Source organism: Odocoileus virginianus, chromosome 29 (assembly GCF_023699985.2).
Source record: "Odocoileus virginianus isolate 20LAN1187 ecotype Illinois chromosome 29, Ovbor_1.2, whole genome shotgun sequence".
Taxonomy (NCBI): domain Eukaryota; kingdom Metazoa; phylum Chordata; class Mammalia; order Artiodactyla; family Cervidae; genus Odocoileus; species Odocoileus virginianus.
Window position 1 is genome coordinate 30,891,968 of NC_069702.1, and position 19,302 is coordinate 30,911,269.

The 19,302-nt window shown below is 36.1% G+C and overlaps 1 protein-coding gene and 1 long non-coding RNA gene across 4 annotated transcripts; both read left to right on the forward strand.

The window, feature by feature from the left end:
- Window positions 1–704: 704 nt before the first annotated feature.
- Window positions 705–18,511, forward strand: LOC110124836 (UDP-glucuronosyltransferase 2B4-like). 3 transcript variants are annotated; one of them, XM_020873539.2, is made up of 6 exons: window positions 705–1,444; window positions 2,290–2,438; window positions 8,529–8,660; window positions 11,218–11,305; window positions 12,398–12,617; window positions 17,414–18,511. In XM_020873539.2, exons 1-6 carry the CDS (start codon window positions 724–726, stop codon window positions 17,691–17,693), a joined length of 1,590 nt encoding a protein of 529 aa, XP_020729198.2. In that variant the 5' UTR covers window positions 705–723; the 3' UTR covers window positions 17,694–18,511. The 3 variants fall into 3 exon arrangements, 2 of the variants coding, with proteins under 2 accessions (XP_020729198.2, XP_070314433.1); XR_011484601.1 differs by lacking the exons at window positions 12,398–12,617; window positions 17,414–18,511 and adding an exon at window positions 10,274–10,478; XM_070458332.1 differs by lacking the exons at window positions 11,218–11,305; window positions 17,414–18,511 and having other exon boundaries at window positions 12,398–12,509.
- LOC139032054 (uncharacterized) lies at window positions 2,445–7,591 on the forward strand. Its single transcript, XR_011484602.1, has 2 exons — window positions 2,445–3,339; window positions 4,601–7,591. It is a non-coding gene; the product is annotated as an uncharacterized lncRNA (long non-coding RNA).
- Window positions 18,512–19,302: the final 791 nt, after the last annotated feature.

Sequence of the window (19,302 nt, forward strand, 5' to 3'; positions counted from 1 at the left end):
AGTGTAGGTGCGCACTGTGGAAGTGCTCAGAAGCAAAGGCTGCAAAGGTCATGATGATGAGGTTGCTGGAATTCCCCTGTACTATTTTTCCCTATGGGCTGAAATCCCTCTGAGGGGATCCCTGGCAGTGCCAATCTCCTCTGAGTTAGAGGAAGGGGTGGGAGAGGTAAACTCTTTTCCACACTTTTCTACATGGTGATCCTCAGACTTTGCAATATACAGGGTTTCTGCTGCTTCTTCATTGTAGTCCAGAAATTTCCCAAAGTAATTTGTAGTTGTTCATTTATTGGTTTTGATATTTTTGTGAAAGATACAGGTGTTGGGACCTCCTAGCCATGCATCTTGTTGATGTCACCCTTCTCTAATTCTGTGTCAAGGAAACGGCAGACACAAGAGCCTCTCATTTACAATGATTTACACTAGTCTTCTTTCTTATATAATATAATTGATTTGCATGTAAAAGTTCATCAACTTTTAGATTGGTGACAGTGGTGATAAAACACACTGCATAATTAACCCTGCATATTAAACTGCACTGCATAATCTCAAAGTGTTCTACACTTTGCCCTTTCACCTGATTTCCACATCTGCTGACTGTATGCATAATCTAATTACTTTAGGCATAAGAGTTACAATTTAACTTCTGATTGATGTCTTTTGTATATAAGCCTGAGCAATAGAAAAAATCTGCAGTAACTGCTTAAAGTACTGCATATAAACAAGATGTCTATGAAGTGGCTCTCACTTCTGCTGCTGCTACAACTGACTTGCTACTTTAGCTCTGGAAGTTGTGGAAAGGTGCTGGTGTGGCCAATGGAATATAGTCATTGGATGAATATGAAGACAATTCTGGATGAACTTGTCACAAGGGGTCATGAGGTGACTGTTTTGATACCTTCATCTACCACTTTCATTGGTTCAAAAAAACCATCTTCTCTCAAATTGGAGATTTTCCCTGTATCTTTAATTAAAGAAGAAAATGAGGATTTTCTCAAACTTTTTGTTGGGAAATGGATGCGTGCAGTGAGAGATTCCTTTTGGAATCATCTTTCAACAGTGAAAAGTTTATTCTGGGAATATTCTGATATTTTAATGAAGATCTGTAGAGAAGTTGTTTCAAATAAGAAACTTATGACAAAACTGCATGAAGAGAGGTTTGATATCATTTTTGCAGATGCTGTTGGACCCTGTGGTGAGCTGCTGGCTGAGATACTTAAAATACCATTCATGTACAGTCTGTACTCCTCACCTGGATCTTCAGTTGAAAAGAAGAGTGGAAGGCTTCCATTCCCACCATCCTATGTACCTGTTATGTTTTCAGAATTAAGTGATCACATGACATTTATGGAGAGGGTAAAAAACATGATATATGTACTCTATTTTGACTTCTGGTTCCAGGCATTCAATGAGAAGAAGTGGAATCAGTTTTACAGTGAAGTACTAGGTAAGTCATGTATTTAGCTGGTAGCATTAAGTCCTATCTTTATAGAGCCTTGGAAAGTGAGTTTGTATAAATATAAATTCACTGGAATTTGTCCCAAATAAGTGAAACATTCAAATAAAAATATAAAATATCAATCAATCTTATAAATATCATGAAAGGAAAACACTTAATTACAGGGTGAGGTACAAACTTGTAGCCCTTTACTAGTACTGGATACCAGGAAGTCATATACCACAATTTGAAGCATGTAGTACTTTTGCAAGTGACTATCTATCAACTTACAAAAGTCCTTTTTTTTAAACTTAAAAAATTGAATCACTAAACATCTTATAAAATGTCTTGGTAAATGAAGACATGTATACTGATAATTAAACACATATTTGTAGCTCAAGTATGTAGGTAGCATTTAGAAATTGTTTCTACTTGTGTAGTTCAGTTTTCAAATAGTATTATATCATATCATCCTATCTAATGTTGCATATTTGTCAAACAGTTACATTGAAACATATTCAGTCACATCTACCCAAAGTCCTTTATAAAACTTACCTAACTTACCTAACATGGGCTTCCCTGGTGGCTCAGATGGTAAAGAATCCACCTGCAATGCAGGAGACCTGGGTCCATCCCTGAGTTGGGAAGATCCCCTGGAGGAGGGCATGGCAACCCACTCCAGTATTCTTGCCTGGAGAATCCCCATGGATGGAGGAGCCTGAAGTGCTGCAGTCCATGGAGTCGCAAAGAGTCAGACACGACTGAGACACTAAGCACAATATATATACACACACAGCAATATTCTCATTTGATCCAACATTTGTTGTTGTTTTTGTTTTTATTTTCACTTTCAGGAAGGCCCACTACATTAGTTGAGACAATGGGGAAAGCTGAAATGTGGCTCATTCGAAACTATTGGGATTTTTCATTTCCTCGCCCACGGCTACCAAATGTTGAATTTGTTGGAGGCCTCCACTGCAAACCTGCCAAACCCCTGCCTAAGGTCACCTGCTCCTCTTTGTTCTTCTTTGTTAACATTGTGTTTTCAATAGGAATCATGCTGTATTCTTTATTTAAAATGTTTGATTACAGTGAGTCAGATGTGGGAAGCTGGATATAGTGAACTTCCAGTTAGAAATTGATATATTTCTATGTCAACACAAGTATCTGAAATTTATTAACATTACAGAATAAACAGAATATGCTAGAGAATATGTTAAATTATGACTTGACTATTCAACACATGATGAAGTATCAGACATTCATAGTTATATTATTATACAAAAATATAGTAAATATATAATGCATATTTTAATATTAACTTAATATTAGTTACAATTATAATAGCATAATTATCTTATTATAGGATAATTATATATATAACTTATTTGAGGAGTGCTAATATAGAGAAACTGTATAGACAGTTTCTGCCACCGGACACTCCACCTAGAAAGACAGAATACAAGGAAGTTATAAAAGATGTGTAAAAGTTTTATAATAAGAAAAGATTACTGTGCTAAAGAAACACCCAGCATGAATCACAGAAAGATCTGAAAGATGGTCATGAATAAACAGAAGGGATAGGGCAGGGATAGAAGAAGATAGAAAAGAAAAGCAGGTAGAGAATGAAAGTTCCCAAGAAGTCCAAGTTCAGTCTAAACAAGAAGAGGCTAAGTAAAGAGGCTGATAATGCTGGTGAGGTGAATTGGAAACAGATAATTATTGACATTAGAAACGTCTAGTAGGAGTACCAGCAAGAACATTGAAAGGAATAAGAAAGAGATATGGTCACATATCCTTAAAAAAACAAACAAACAAACAAAAAAACCAGGATGTCATTGGGTTGGATTGTAAAGGGTAGAGCGTGAGAAAGGGGAATATTCAGCAGTTTGTCCAAGATACAGGCAACATCTTTTTTTTTTTTTTCTTTTTTTTTTTTTTAATTTTTATTAGTTGGAGGCTAATTACTTTACATCATTACAGTAGTTTTTGTTATACATTGATATGAATTAGCCATGGATTTACATGTACTCCCCATCCCAGTCCCCCCTCCCACCTCCCTCTCCACCCGATCCCTCTGGGTCTTCCCAGTGCACCAGGCCCGAGCACTTGTCTCATGTACCCAACCTGAGCTGGTTATCCGTTTCACCCTAGATAATATACATGTTTCAATGCTGTTCTCCTGAAACATCCCACCCTCGCCTTCTCCCAGAGTCCACAAGTCTGTTCCATACATCTGAGTCTCTTTTTCTGTTTTGCATATAGGGTTATCGTTACCATCTTTCTAAAGTCCATATATATGTGTTAGTGTACTGTATTGGTCTTTATCTTTCTGGCTTACTTCGCTCTGTATAATGGGCTCCAGTTTCACCCATCTCATTAGAACTGATTCAAATGAATTCTTTTTAATGGCTGAGTAATATTCCATGGTGTATATGTACCACAGCTTCCTCATCCATTCGTCTGCTGATGGGCATCTGGGTTGCTTCCATGTCCTGGCTATTATAAACAGTGCTGCGATGAACATTGGGGTGCATGTGGCTCTTTCAGATCTGGTTTCCTTGGTGTGTATGCCCAGAAGTGGGATTGCTGGGTCATATGGCAGTTCTATTTCCAGCTTTTTAAGAAATCTCCACACTGTTTTCCATAGTGGCTGTACTAATTTGCATTCCCACCAACAGTGTAAGAGGGTTCCCTTTTCACCACACCCTCTCCAGCATTTATTGCTTGTAGACTTTTGGATAGCAGCCATCCTGACTGGCGTATAATGGTACCTCATTGTGGTTTTGATTTGCATTTCTCTGATAATGAGTGATGTTGAGCATCTTTTCATGTGTTTGTTAGCCATCTGTATGTCTTCCTTGGAGAAATGTCTGTTGAGTTCTTTGGCCCATTTTTTGATTGGGTCATTTATTTTTCTGGAGTTGAGCTGGAGGAGTTGCTTGTATATTTTTGAGATTAATCCTTTGTCTGTTGCTTCATTTGCTATTATTTTCTCCCAATCTGAGGGCTGTCTTTTCACCTTGCTTATAGTTTCCTTTGTTGTGCAAAAGCTTTTAAGTTTCATTAGGTCCCATTTGTTTATTTTTGCTTTTATTTCCAATATTCTGGGAGGTGGGTCATAGAGGATCCTGCTGTGATTAATGTCGGAGAGTGTTTTGACAGGCAACATCTTCATAGAGATAATTCAGTTCAGTCGCTCAGTTGTGTCCGACTGTTTGCGACCCCATGAATCACAGCCCGCCAGGCATCCCTGTCCATCATCAGCTCCCGGAGTCTACCCAAATCCACAGGACAAGACTAAATCTTATAATGGTAGCAACCTCGCATTGTCGTTGACGGAAAAATTGTAAGTACAGTTGAAACATCCAAAATGTCAGTAGCATCTAATGATCCAGAAGAAATGTTAACTATCTTCATTATTCTTATTTTGTTACTATAACATACTATCTTTAACCCGATGTTTGCCAAGAATCTTACTGAAATTGAGATGATTTTCCTAATCAAGATTATATTATTGAGAAAGCTGCTGAAGTAGATACCCCATTGTTGCTGTCTAGTCACTAAGTTGTGTCCAACTCTTTTGCGAGCCCATGGACTGTAGCCTACCAAGCTCCTCTGTCCATAGGATTTCCCAAGCAAGAATACTGGAGTGGGTTGACATTTCCTTCTCCAGGGGACCTTCAAGACCCAGGGGTCAAACTTGCATCTCCTGCATTGCAGGCAAATTCTTCTAACACTGAGCCATCAGGGAAGTCCCATGCAGTTTTTAAAAAATAAATTTTAAAAGTTTACTAAATTAAAAAATTAAGTTAATGCAAATAATTTAATAAATTTAATAAAGTTTACTAAAGCAAATTTAATTTAATTTAACATATTTAAGTTAAAATTTTTAATTTGAAGAATATTTAAGTTTTGGCAATCAGGTGAGCTAGATGACTAAAATATTTTTTGTATGTTTTAAGGCTCTAGCTAAAATGAACAACCTTCTTCAACAATATAAATGAATGTATGTATAAATCTATATTTTCATAAAGATGCTAATTGCACTAAATCAGCTATAATGAGATGTTCAGAAGTAAAATAAGTAAATAAGTAAAATAAACAAATAAATATATAAAATAAGTAAAATAAGATGTATTAAAATGTCACAATTTTCCTGAAGGTTAAAAAAGAATGTAAGCTAAAATTACAATTTTCATGATATATGTCATAATTCATATTTCACTATAGAAGTAGATAAAGATTAGAAGTAAAACACAAATTTTAGCATTGTGTTTTCAAGGTCCATCTATGTTATCGAAATTGGCAGGATTTCTTTCTTTCTCATGGGTGAATAACATTCCATTCTGAGTGTGTCTGTGTGAAACCTCTTTTTTTTCCCGCAACCCATAAGTTGTTTCTTACCTATTGTGAATATTGCTACAATAAACATGGGAGCATATATATCTCTTTGCTATCCTGTTTTTATTTTTATTTTTTGGCTGCATACCCAGAAATGGGATAGCTGGGTCATACAGAAGATCTTTTTTTAATTATTTTAGGAATTTTCATTTTGTGTTCTCTAAGAGCTAAACAGTTTACATTCCCACTGACAGTGGGACACTTTTCTCTACCTTCTCACAACACATCTCTTCTTAGTTGCAGACTTTCTAACAAGTGTTAGGTAATATCTCACTGTGATTTTGAAATACACCTCCCTGATGATTAGTGTATTGAGCATCTTTTCATATACCTGATGGCCATTTGGACATTTTCTTTGGAAAATGTCAATTTATTAATCTGCCCATTCTTTAATTGAATTTTGTAGTATGAGTTCTGTATATATTCTGGATATTACCCTCCTTGATCAATATGTGGTTACAAAACCATTTTTGTTCCATTCTGCAGGTTGCATTTTCATCTTGTTTGTTTCTTTTGTTATGAAGAAACTTTTAAGTTTGACATAGTCCAATTTGTCGATTTTTTTTTCTTTTATTGTGGTTGTGATATCAGATCAAAAATCATTTTCAAAATCAAATGTAGGGAGTTTCATCCCTGTTTTCTTATAGGTAGGAGTGTCATAGTATCTGGTCTTATGCTTAAATCTTTGATTCATTCTGAGTTATTTTTGTGAGTGGTGTAAGATAAGAGCCTCATTTCAGTTTTTTGCTTTCATTCAATTTTCTCAGAAAATAAAGAAGTGACTGTTATTTACCCATTGGGTATTCTTGTTTCCCTTGTTGAATATTGGTTGACTATATAGTGAAAGAGGAGAGTAAAAATTTGGCTTAAAGCTCAACATTCAGAAAACTAAGATCAAGGCATCCGGTCCCATCACTTCATGGCAAATAGATGGGGAAACAGTGGAAACAGTGGCTGACTGTATTTTTCTGGGCTCCAAAATCACTGCAGATGGTGATTGCAGCCATGAAATTAAAAGATGCTTACTCCTTGGAAGGAAAGTTATGACCAACCTAGACAGTGTATTAAAAAGCAGAGATATTACTTTGCCAACAAAGGTCTGTCTACTCAAGTCTATGGTTTTTCCAGTGGTCATGTATGGATGTGAGAGTTGGACTGTGAAGAAAGCTGAGTGCTGAAGAATTGATGCTTTTGAACTGTGGTGTTGGAGAAGACTCTTGAGAGCCCCTTGAACTGCAAGGAGATCCAACTAGTCCATCCTAAAGGACATCAGTCCTGGGTGTTCATTGGAAGGACTGATGCTGAAGCTGAAACTCCAATACTTTGGCCACCTCATGCGAAGAGTTGATTCATTGGAAAAGACCCTGATGCTGGGAGGGATTGGGAGCAGGAGGAGAAGGAGACGACAGAGGATGAGATGGCTGGATATTATCACCCACTCAATGGGCATGAGTATGGGTAGGCTCCGGGAGTTTGTGATGGACAGGGAGGCCTGGCGTGCTGTGGTTCATGGGGTCACAAAGAGTCGGACATGACTGAGCGACTGCACTGAACTGAATAGGGAAATGAAGTACTAATGACTAACCTAAAATAATTCTCAAAAAATCTTCCTGGAATATAAATGATTTAGTAGACCTATAATAATAGGGAATTACAATTGAATTAAACCCTACAGTGTAGCTTCTAAAAATCTATGTTAGTAATTAACAATATAACTGATGCAGAGTCTGAGTAAAATACTATTTAACAGTACCTCCTTGTCACCACTGTGTACTGGCTCTATCTCATTTCCTGCTTATACACAAACACCTTTGCACAATTATACATAATAAAAGAAATGACCTCATGTGACCCATTTCCCTCCAAGTACCTCCAAGGGATGAAGTCTGTTAAAAAAAGAAAAAAAAAAAGTCATTACTGAAAATGTAGTTTACTCAAAATATTTTAAAGTATTTTTTAGTGTTAAATATTTATTAGCATATGTGATCAAAGTTCAAGATGCAAATGTTCAAGAATGTAGTGGGGTGCAGGGAAAGGGAATCAGTCTATAAACTAGCTATATAGCATGCTGTAAGAATAATGTACACTTTCTAGTATAAAACCTATCTATGCAGCTCAGCAATTCCTCTGGGTGAAATGTTTGCACAACATCTAAGTAAAAGCTGTAATCACAGGACCCAAGAAGTTGGGCAAGCCAAGTGTCCATCAAGAGACAAAACAATAAATAAATGTCATATGCACAATGATGAAATATTGCTTATCTTTAAAAGGAAATAAATGAACCTTATGCTGAGTGAAATAAACCAATCAGAAAAAGACAAATACTGTAGGATTTAACCTATAAGAAGTATCCAGACTAGTTACATTTGCAGAAACACAGGGTAGTATGAAATTGCCAGAGGCTAGAGAAAGAAGGAACGGAGTTTTTTAATGAGCATAGACTTCCGGTTTTGCCAGATGAAAAGTTCTGGAGATTGGCTGCATGGTGTGAATATAATTTACACTATTATACTATACATTTAGGAATGATTAAGTAAATTTTATGTTATGTGTGTCCTAAAGAAGCCACTACTCTAATATCTTCAGACTATATCTTATTTTCTCTCTTTAGTTACTTTCGTCAATCCCTTAAATAATGTCTGCTATGCTGCTGCTCTTTTGTGATGGAACAACTTTTTTTTTTCTACAGGAAATGGAAGAGTATGTGCAGAGCTCTGGAGAACACGGTATTGTGGTGTTTTCATTGGGGTCAATGGTCAGTAACATGTCAGAAGAAAGAGCCAATGTGATTGCATCAGCTCTTGCCCAGATACCACAAAAGGTACACACAGTAACTTAATAGTGGATAACTATTTAATGAGTCTGTAAAAAACTGTATAAAAGGTCTGTTTTTTTGCCAGAAAAGTAACTAATATGGTAGCTCCAATTTATCTCATATATGTATATATATATAGGCATCATATATATATATGCATCATATATATATGCATCATATATAGATATAGGCATCATATATATATATGCATCATATATATATATGCATCATATATAGATATATGCATCATATACATATATGTATATATATGTGTAAACCAGACTATACATGGCAGGTGCTATAGCCATGCAGGGACTGTCTTTGATAGATAATAATTTTAGATTGATACTATAATCAAAATGATATTTAGAGATGCAATATGAATTTGGATATTTTAATGGTATTGTGGGTAGGAAAAGAAACCAGCAAATTGTGCCTGACATTTGTTCCTTTTCCTTGAAGGACTCCTGAGGACATGGTACATATAACAGATGTTCTCAGAAGTTAAAATGTAACAGTAAGCATAGTAAAACAATCATGTTAAGTAATAGGGATAAAAGCCTGAAAAGTTCCATGCAATTAGTACTCCCCAGATAATCCTGGTCCCTTTTATTTCCCCTAAATTTTAAAACAGCAATATTCACTATGCTTTTCAGGGAACTATTCAGAGAAAAGATGACCAGGACTCCCCAAGCTTCCTTTAGATCCCATCCAGTCACAGTGACTTAGAGAAAGAGGAACATCAGCCTTCCTGGCTAACTGTGAACTTCCAAAGTCTGAGCCAGGAAGATCAAAGAGAAAGTGTGAATCCTGCCCTTAATGTGAATCCTATGCATTGTGAACTCTGGCCCTTACTGAACTCTGCTTCTAAACTATCACGTTACTCCTTCTGATTGAGGAGGGAGAAGGGATATAAGAAGCAGTCAAATATAAAGAAGACTGGCATGGAGAAGTTCAGCTGCCTCCTTTTCCATAATATATAGTAGCAATTTATTTTCTAATGTATAAGATATCCCTTGATTCTTTGTATAATTGTGAACTACTTTATGTTTGCTATCAGATAGACTTCAATAATAGCCTATGGTTAACTTTGCTGAAAAATTAAAGACTTACATTCATTCACAGAGCAAGTAGAAGTTAGTGAAGTGAAGTCGCTCAGTCATGTCCGACTCTTTGCGACCCCATGGACTGTAGCCTACCAGGCTCCTTCGTCCATGGAATTTTCCAGTCAAGAGTACTGGAGTGGATTGCCATTTCCTTCTCCAGGGGATCTTCCCAACCCAGGGATCGAACCCGGGTCTCCCACATTGCAGGCAGATGCTTTACCATCTAAGCCACCATCTAAGCCCAGGGAAGTAGCAGTTACACACTAGCAAATTATAATCCAGTTTATGAGAATTGCTTCGTATTCCAAAATTGTTCCCTATTTTAGCACTGGACCTGGTGGTGATGGTTTAGTTGCTAAGTTGTGTCCAACTCTTGGAACCCCATGGACAGAGGAGCCTGGCAGGCTACTGTCCATGAGATTCTCCAGGCAAGAATACTGGAGTGGGTTTTCGTTTCCTTCTCCAAGGGATCTTCCCAACCCATGAATCAAACCCGGGTCTTCTGCATTGTAGGCAGATTCTTTACCAACTGAGCTACAAGGAAAGCCCAGGAGACCTAGAGACTGAACCTAGAGACCACATTAATCAATGAAGTCAATGCTTTGTGCTTCAATGCTGAAGTTTCCAGGATCAGTTGAATAAGACTTAACGTCACAGTTTTAGAACTTTTTCAACAGTCTTTTGTCACAAATTACCAACTGGCTCTTCTCTTCCAAAGGTAAAGCATTCTAAACCTAGTAATAGTGGTAATACCTTGGATTCATGTCAAAAATTTACAGTTATCATTGTTTTTGGAAGAAGTGCTCAAAAATTGTAATCTAAATGAAGTGCACTTTTTAGGCAACAGTAATTAGCTTATTAATAATTTATAAATAAGCAAAAATATTTATTTCTTTTAAGTGGCCAATTCACACATTTTCCTCTTTGTAATCAAAATATGTGAAATTCTAATAAAATAACTTGTTATATATAAAGTTGATAAAATCTCTTCCATAACAGCCAAAAAGAAATAAATGAGTAAATATTTGAAAATGAGAGCTAGTATATAAAGAAGGCAAATAAGTGTGTAGGTTATTTGAAATCAGCCACTATCTATCCCATGGACAGAGGAGCCTAGCAGGCTACAGTCCATTGGGGTCACAAAGAGTTGGATATGACTTAGTGACTGAAACCAACAAACAACTATCTTTTTATACTAAAAACAATCCATCTAGTAATTTTTTAAGTATCTGAATTGGTCACTGAAAATCTCATTTGTCTTTGCCATCACGTGTATATCAAATGTACATATTCCTATTTATGTCAGTGTATTAATAGTTATCATTACTTAATATGTCCTCATTTCCTTACATGTCACATTGAAGATATGTAATTATGTGTTCTGATTGCTTTAGAATTCTAATGCTGTAACTTTGAAATTCAACTCATAGAATAAGGTATTACCTTTACCTTAACAGGTTCTATGGAGATTCGATGGCAAGAAACCAGACACCCTAGGGCCCAATACTCAGCTGTTTAAGTGGATTCCCCAAAATGACCTTCTTGGTAAGACTTGGCAGGAAAAAAATATTGAAAACATGAATAACAGCTGAGCTGAGTAATAGTACTTCAATGGGAAACGAATATATAGAGAATTATTGAAACAATCGAAAAGAAAACTTTACTGCTTTATTTCTATTTACTATGCTGGGGGAAAATGGGGACACTTGACAGGGCCTCCCAGTCTGCTCAGTGGTAAAGAATCTGCCTGCCAATGCAAGAGATGCAGGAGAAGTGGGTTCTATCCATGGGTCCCCAAGATCCTCTGGAGAAGGAAATGGCCACCCATTCAATATTTTTCTCTGTAAAATCCCATGAACAGAGGAGCCTGGCGAGCTTCTGTTCATGGGGTCACAAAGAGTTGGAGAAGACTGAGTGACTGAGTATACACACCCATAACAATTGGCATTTTGTCATACACGGTCATATCCCTTATGACCAGAATCTTTAGCTGTAATTATTTCTCACTGTGAACTTTTCAATAACTTCTTGGATTGTTGTTCTGTCTCTGAATTCTTTCATCACATCTATCTTTTCCCCTCTGTAGGGGTATGCTGAATGCTACTGAAAATAAGAACTCTCCTTTTATTACCAGTGACTCTTCAATTTCTGTAAGAAAAAAGTCATAATCATTTTTATGAGGTGATAAAACACTCCAAGATAAAAGGTTACTTTTCCTTCCTCTGGTTGCAGTGCCTCTACCATTATCCTTGTCCTCCCCTGACACCATTCCTAATCAGACTAAATGACTCCACTATATCTTTAAGAGAATAATTTCTGACATGCCATCCTCTTTTTCTGCATATGTGGTTTTTTTTTTTCACCCAGAATGCTCTTTCAAGTTGTTCATCTGCCAATCCTGGATTCATTTGTAAAGTCTAAGTGACTCAGCACTTCTTTCATGAAGTCTTCATTTACCCTTTCAGCAGATGCAGCAGCTACTTCTCTGAGTTCTGAAAGGAATTTAAAAGGACTTTCATATGTGTAATAATCTGTTATTGAAGACACTGTTTCCTTCAGTTACCTTATAATGCACTTTTCTCAGTTTATATCTAAGACTTAAAGTTAATAATTTTATTGAAATTCACTCAATCCTAGGTCATCCAAAAACCAAAGCCTTTGTAACTCATGGTGGAAGCAATGGCATTTATGAGGCCATCTACCACGGGATCCCTATGGTGGGCCTTCCTTTGTTTGCTGATCAACCTCATAACGTTGTTCACATGACGGCCAAGGGAGCAGCTGTCAGATTGGACTTGGAAACAATGTCAACAGGAGATTTGCTCAATGCATTGAAGGAAGTCATTAATAATCCTTCGTGAGTATATTTTTTTCACTAGATACTCTTTCTGGGGAAGTTCTCATATGAAGACTCATTAGTCTTCACATAAACACAATGAGGAGTAAGATTCACTCAATTCAGTCATCAACAACCTATTGTGAGTGTCACATTAATATTTTTTCATGGCTTTACGGGAAAGGTTTGTCTATGGTTTAAAGAGTGGAGAAATTTTGAAAGATCTAATCATTAGAATGAGAAGAATCACTGAAATGTTAATAGAAGAATTAAGAAGCATTGAGAACGAAGTTAATGTAGGGAAATATAGATGTCCACTTTACTTTCTTTCAGAAAGTGAATTCCAAAAAGTTTTAATCTCTTCTAACAATTTATTTTCAGCAAACAACCTTGACATAATCAATCTGAAATTCCCATTACCTTCAATATTTTCCAAGTTTTCTATGCTAATATTTAGACCCAATCACTGATAAATGGTAAACAGCTATTACTTTCTGATTAGCCAGTTTCAACTGTGAAAATACTATTTATAAATTTAGGGGTATTCTTAGGCTTTTTGATTGTTACTATTTTTGTCTTGTTTGGAAGAATTATAAAATTTAAATATAATAGACTTGGAAGTGATAAGTTGGGATAGTTCTCTTTTAAAAATTTACACAATTTTTAACTATTATTTTCCATTTAAAACTAGTAGAAAATATTGGTTCTATTTTCAGTGTTGTACAATGCATCCTTAAGCCTATATACTTCTCAATAGTTTTTGCCTTCTACTTTCCCACCCATACATTTCTACTCCCCCACCCATACATTTCTACTCCCCCAACTATGGTAACCAATAAATTGTTCTCTATGTCTGCAAGTCTGTAATAATATTTTGATTCTATCACTGATAAATGGTAAACAACTAAACCATTCTAACTATTCAATTATATCTATGTAGATACTATTTACAAAGGTAGGTATATTCTGAATTCCTTTCATTGTCCTTGTTTTTGTCTGATTCAAAGAGGTATTTTGAGATATTACTGTTTAAAAGTCAAATTTATGAAACCAAAAATATTTTATTTCCAAATCACTTCAGAATATACATGAATTTCAGTAACACAAATTAATATCACAAATATGATATATATGTTTCCCCTTTATTCATAATGTCTTTACAAAGAAAACATTTTGAGAATTTGTCAGTAATAGTAGCACAATGTGTATCTGTGTTTTATAAGCAGTGTTATGTAAATTTAATCTTAGCACAGCTATTGTCCTAAATGAACAGCAAAGATATTACATTCAGTTCAGTTCAGTTACTCAGTCATGTCCGATTCTTTGCAACCCCATGAACTGCAGCACACCAGGCCTCCCTGTCCATCACCAACTCCTAGAGCCTAACCAAACTCATGTCCATTGACTCGGTGATGCCATCCAACCATCTCATCCTCTGTCATCCCCTTCTCCTCCTGCCCTCATTCTTTCCCAGCATTGGGGTCTTTTCAAATGATTCAGCTCTTCGCATCAGGTGACCAAAGTATTGGAGTTTCAGCTTCAACATCAGTCCTTCCAATGAACACCCAGGACTGATCTCCTTTAGAATGGACTGGTTGGATCTCCTTGCTGTCCAAGGGACTGTCAAGAGTCCACTCCAACACCACAGTTCAAAAGTATCAATTCTTCAGCACTCAGCCTTCTTTATAGTCCAGCTCTCACACCCATACATGACTACTGGAAAAACCACAGCCTTGACTAAACAGAACTTGTTGACAAAGTAATGTCTCTGCTTTCTAATATGCTGTCTAGTTTGGTCATAACTTTCCTTCCAAGGAGTAAGCATCTTTTAATTTCGTGGCTTGTTTAAATGAACAGCAAAAATATTACATTATTTTTCCCTTTTTTAAAAGAAGTAGACATTTCATTTGCAGTTTTATATAAATGTACATCTACCTAGTATCTTTATTGATTTTTACTTAATAATGTATAACTGGTGTCAAAAAATGAAGATGATTTATTGCCTGCTATGTACTGAATATTCATGATCTGCTACATATTGTGTTTAGTAACATACTGTTGTTACCGATGTTGTGGTAGTTATTCAGTCACTAAGTTGTAGCCAACTCTTTGTGACCTGATGGACTGGAGCACGCCAGGGTTCCCTGTCCTTCACTATCTCCTGGAGTTTGGTCAAACTCATGTCCATTGAGTTGGTGATGCTGTCTAACCATCTCATCCTCTGCTGCCCGCTCCTCCTTCTGCCCTCAATCTTTCCCAGCATCATGGTCTTTTCCAATGATTTGGCTCTTCGCATCACGTGGCCAAAGTACCAGAACTTCAGCATCAGTCCTTCCAATGAATATTCAGAGTTGATTTCTTATAGGATCGACTGGTTTTATCTCCTTGCAAGTTTGGTCTCCTCAAGTGAGTCTCCTCACTTGAGTCTCCTCAAGTGACTGTCAAGAGTCTTCTCCAATTCAAAAGTATCAATTTTTCAGTGTTCTGCCTTCTTCATGGTTCAACTCTCATGTCTGTACATGACTACTGGAAAAACCATACTTTGGCTATATGGGTCTTTGTCAGCAAAGTGATGTCTCTGCTTTTTAATACGCTGTCTATATTTGCTATAGCTTTCCTTCCAAGGAGCAAGCATCTCTTAATTTCATGGCTGCAGTCACCATCCCCAGTGATTTTGGGGCCTAAGAACATAATATCTGTCTCCGTTTCAACTTTTTTCCTTGCTAATTACCCTGAAGTGATGGGACAGGATGCCACGATCTTAATTTTCTGAATGTTGATTTTTAAGTTCTAGGTAAGTGACTACACCATTGTGGTTATCCAGGTCATATTAATATTTTTTTGTATAGTTCTTCTGTGTATTCTTGCTACCTCTTCTTAATCTCTTCTGCTTCTGTTAGGTCCTTACCATTTCTATCCTTTATTGTACCCATCCTAACATGAAATGTTCCCTCGATAGCTCCAATTTTTTTTAAAGAGATTTCTAGTCTTTCACATTCTATTGTTGTCCTCTGATTCTTTGCTTTGTTCACTTAAATGGCCTGGAACTTTGCATTCTCTGGAACACTGCATACAGTTGGGTATATCTTTCCCTTTCTTCCTTGCCTTTTGCTTTTCTTCTTTTCTCAGCTATTTATAAAGACTTCTCAGACAACCACATTGCCTTCTTGTATTTCTTCTCTTTTTTTTTTTCCCCCTGAGAGTACAGAACTTCTCCATTTTTGGTGCAAAGAATATAATCAGTCTGATTTTTATTCTGACCATTTGGTGATTTCCATATGTAGAGCTGTCTCTTGTGTTGTTGGATAAATGTTTTTGCTATGACCAGTGTGTTTTCTTGACAAAACTCTGTTAGCCTTTGCCCTGCTTCATTTTGCACTCCAAGACCAAACTTGCCCGATACTCCTGGTATCTCTTGACTTCCTACTTAGTATTTCGATTCCCTATCATGAAAAGGTCATCTACAATCCCACAGCTTCCAGAAACAGAACCACAATCACAGAAAGCTAACAAAAATGATCGATTACATTCTCTTGTGGAGAAGGGCCTAGTGAACTCAATGAAGCCGTGAGCCATGCTGTGTAAGACCACCCAAGACAGACAGGTTGTGGCAGAGAGTTATAACAAAAAGTGGTATGCTGGAGAAGAGAATGGCAAACCACTCCAGTATTCTTGCCTGGAGAACTCCATGAACAGAATGAAAAGTCAAATATACTGTTACTTAACACATATTAAGTAACTTTATTGGAGCCTATTCCTATCAAATTACAAAACTGTTTCCAGATTACTGCAATCCTCTCAAAAACACAGCACTCCTCCTGTATTTTGACAGAAAAGTGAGAGACATTGCCTCCATTGTCAGTGCTTACAGTGTCATCTTGTAACACTTTGTGATTTAGAGTTCTTGAGCTATATCTCTTTATTCTCCCTTCTTTCTTGTCTATTAGTCTATTACCATTTCAACAGTAGAAATGAATGTAATTGCAGTTCCTGGAAGTAAAATGTTGAGCCTTCTCCAGAGTCTTTTAGAACAAGAACCACAACAACAATGCTAGCAAGTATTTACTGCAAGTATACTACATGCTAGGAATGCCTCCAAGAATCAATACAATATTCTCAAAATATCTCAAAAAATTATCTCAAAAAAATTAGATAGGGTAATAGTCCTATCTATTCCATAGAAAAATGAAAAAATGAGGAATAGATTATATCATGAATGGCCCCTCCAATATAAAAATAAAAGTTTTAAAAATAACAAAGCTTTTAAAATTTAATAAACTTAAAGCAAATAAAACTGTGGGATAAAAAGAATTAAAAAAGCAGCCAACAAGATAAATGTCAGAATCAGGAATCAAGCACAGACAATCCACTTCAACACTTTGGAACACTACTTCACTAAAGTAAGATCAGCCCTGCCTAGACATGTCTTGAAACCTCATCATTGACTTTCCTGCTATCTCTGGATTATGACAGTATTTTAACACATGTATATCAGGTCTTTACTAGATAATTCAAACTTTGAACAACAAATCTTGATTTTTGTTGTTGTTGTTTTCTTTCCTTTGAGGACTTAATTCATTCCATTCTTTAGACTACACAAATCCATCCCATTTTCTTTCTTTCCTTTGTATCTTGAAATGCTATACATTTAAGAAGTCCTAGCTCTTAAGCTAAGATCTCAAGAATCACTTCACAAGAAAACTATCTATTTTTCTTTAAGTCTGTGATGTATTCTTTGTTTCCATCTGCAAGAAAATTTCACAAATTTTCAATTATAGCTCATTCTATATATCGATGTCTGTTTGATTTTCCTTCAGCTACAAAGAGAATGTGATGAGGTTATCAGCCATTCATCATGATCAGCCTGTAAAGCCCCTGGACCGAGCAGTCTTCTGGATTGAGTTCGTCATGCGCCACAAAGGAGCCCAGCACCTGAGGCCAGCCGCCCACGACCTCACCTGGCTCCAGTACCACTCTCTGGACGTGATCGGGTTCCTGCTGGCCTGTGTGGCAACTGCTGTATTTGTCATCACAAAGTGTTGCCTGTTTTGTTACTGGAAGTTTGCTGGCAAAGGAAAGAAAGGGAAAAGAGACTAGCTGTTTCTGATACCTCAAGCAAGTTTGCCCCATAGATAGCACTCCTCCAGTTTATTCTAGTATGAGAAATTATGAATAATTTCCCATCCTCTTGTGACAAAATACAAACTTCACTTTCAAGGGATTTTCTACCTGAGTTAGATATATGGCTTGCCAAGGAAAAACACTGGCAAAAAAATTAAATGAAAATAAAACTATAAGCTTATATATTGAAATTTATTACTTTAATTCTAAAATTATACTAAGAAGACATTAACAAATGTAAGTGTTTAACATACTGAGAGTAAAAACAAGGACAATAGCAAGTCTACTCATAGCATCCACATTATTTTGTAGATATTCAGAATTCTTAACTTCATTTTGATGTAGAAGTTTTAGTTTCTCCTTGCTATAGAAATTGCTCAATAATTGGAATTCTGTAAAAAGATATATCTTTTAGTTTTATTTGAGAGGCCATTAACAGTTCTTCATTTTACTGCATATCCAGCCTCAGTATCACTTCTTAAAGTTATGGCAAGACATTTGACTTCATCCAATTTAACTCATTTCCCAGAAGAGTGTTTGTGGAATTAGAAATACAGCAACTGCTACCTACTTCCTATTATAAAATGGAGATATTTGCAAAAATCTTTAATTTCATGACCTTATTCTCTTTTCTCATTAACTTTTTAGCCACCTATTATTTTCACTCCTTTGATAATGAATGTAAGTTCTCAAGTGTATACTAAGAAAATATATAACCTGTACTATATATAGGGACTATATAAAGGGACTTAATGAATTTTCATTCTCTCCTAATGAACCTGAATGTATCTACAGATTGTATCTATATTCGTATCTAAATCTATATATATTCTTATGAAACTGTACACAACACCACTTAGCTACTTGCAGATATGATGTGATATTCCTTGGGTTTGTTGAACACAGAGTGAATTAAATACTACTACATTATAACATATTTTGAACTACACTTTAGATCAGTATTTATCATTCTTTTGCCTCTTTCATCAAGGCACTATTGCCTTGTCCCTCCCACAACACTTATACATAAGCAATCCTTTATCATGACAGGAAATAATATAGAAAAAGAAAAAAACCTTTTATTTAAACCTAGGCCCACTATGACTGACATAATCAGAAACAATGAGCACAATACAAAAATTACAAATTTTAGGAAAAATCAGTGAATCAAATGAAAGCAATCTGAGATCACTTATGAAAAATGTGCACCAGGAAAACAGTTTATGATTAAAGTGGTACAGGTGAGGAAACACATTCTTGTCTTATTAATCAAGAGGACCATAATTCACATTATATGATATTATTTAGCCTAAGGCATAATTGATAGTAAAAATAAAGTGAAACATTGAGACTTTGGAAATTATAGGAAAATTTACTGTAGAATTTTCGACAGAACCTCTTTAGATAGTTGACACATTGCTTAAGAAAAGTAGAATTAATACCCATTTCCTGGATCACAGTCTTGTTGCCACAAAGGGGCTTGCATAACTAAATGAAGCTATAAGCCATGTCATGTAGGACCACCCAAGCTGTATGGCTCACGGTGAAGCGTTCTGACAAAATAAGGTCTGCTAGAGGGGGCAAT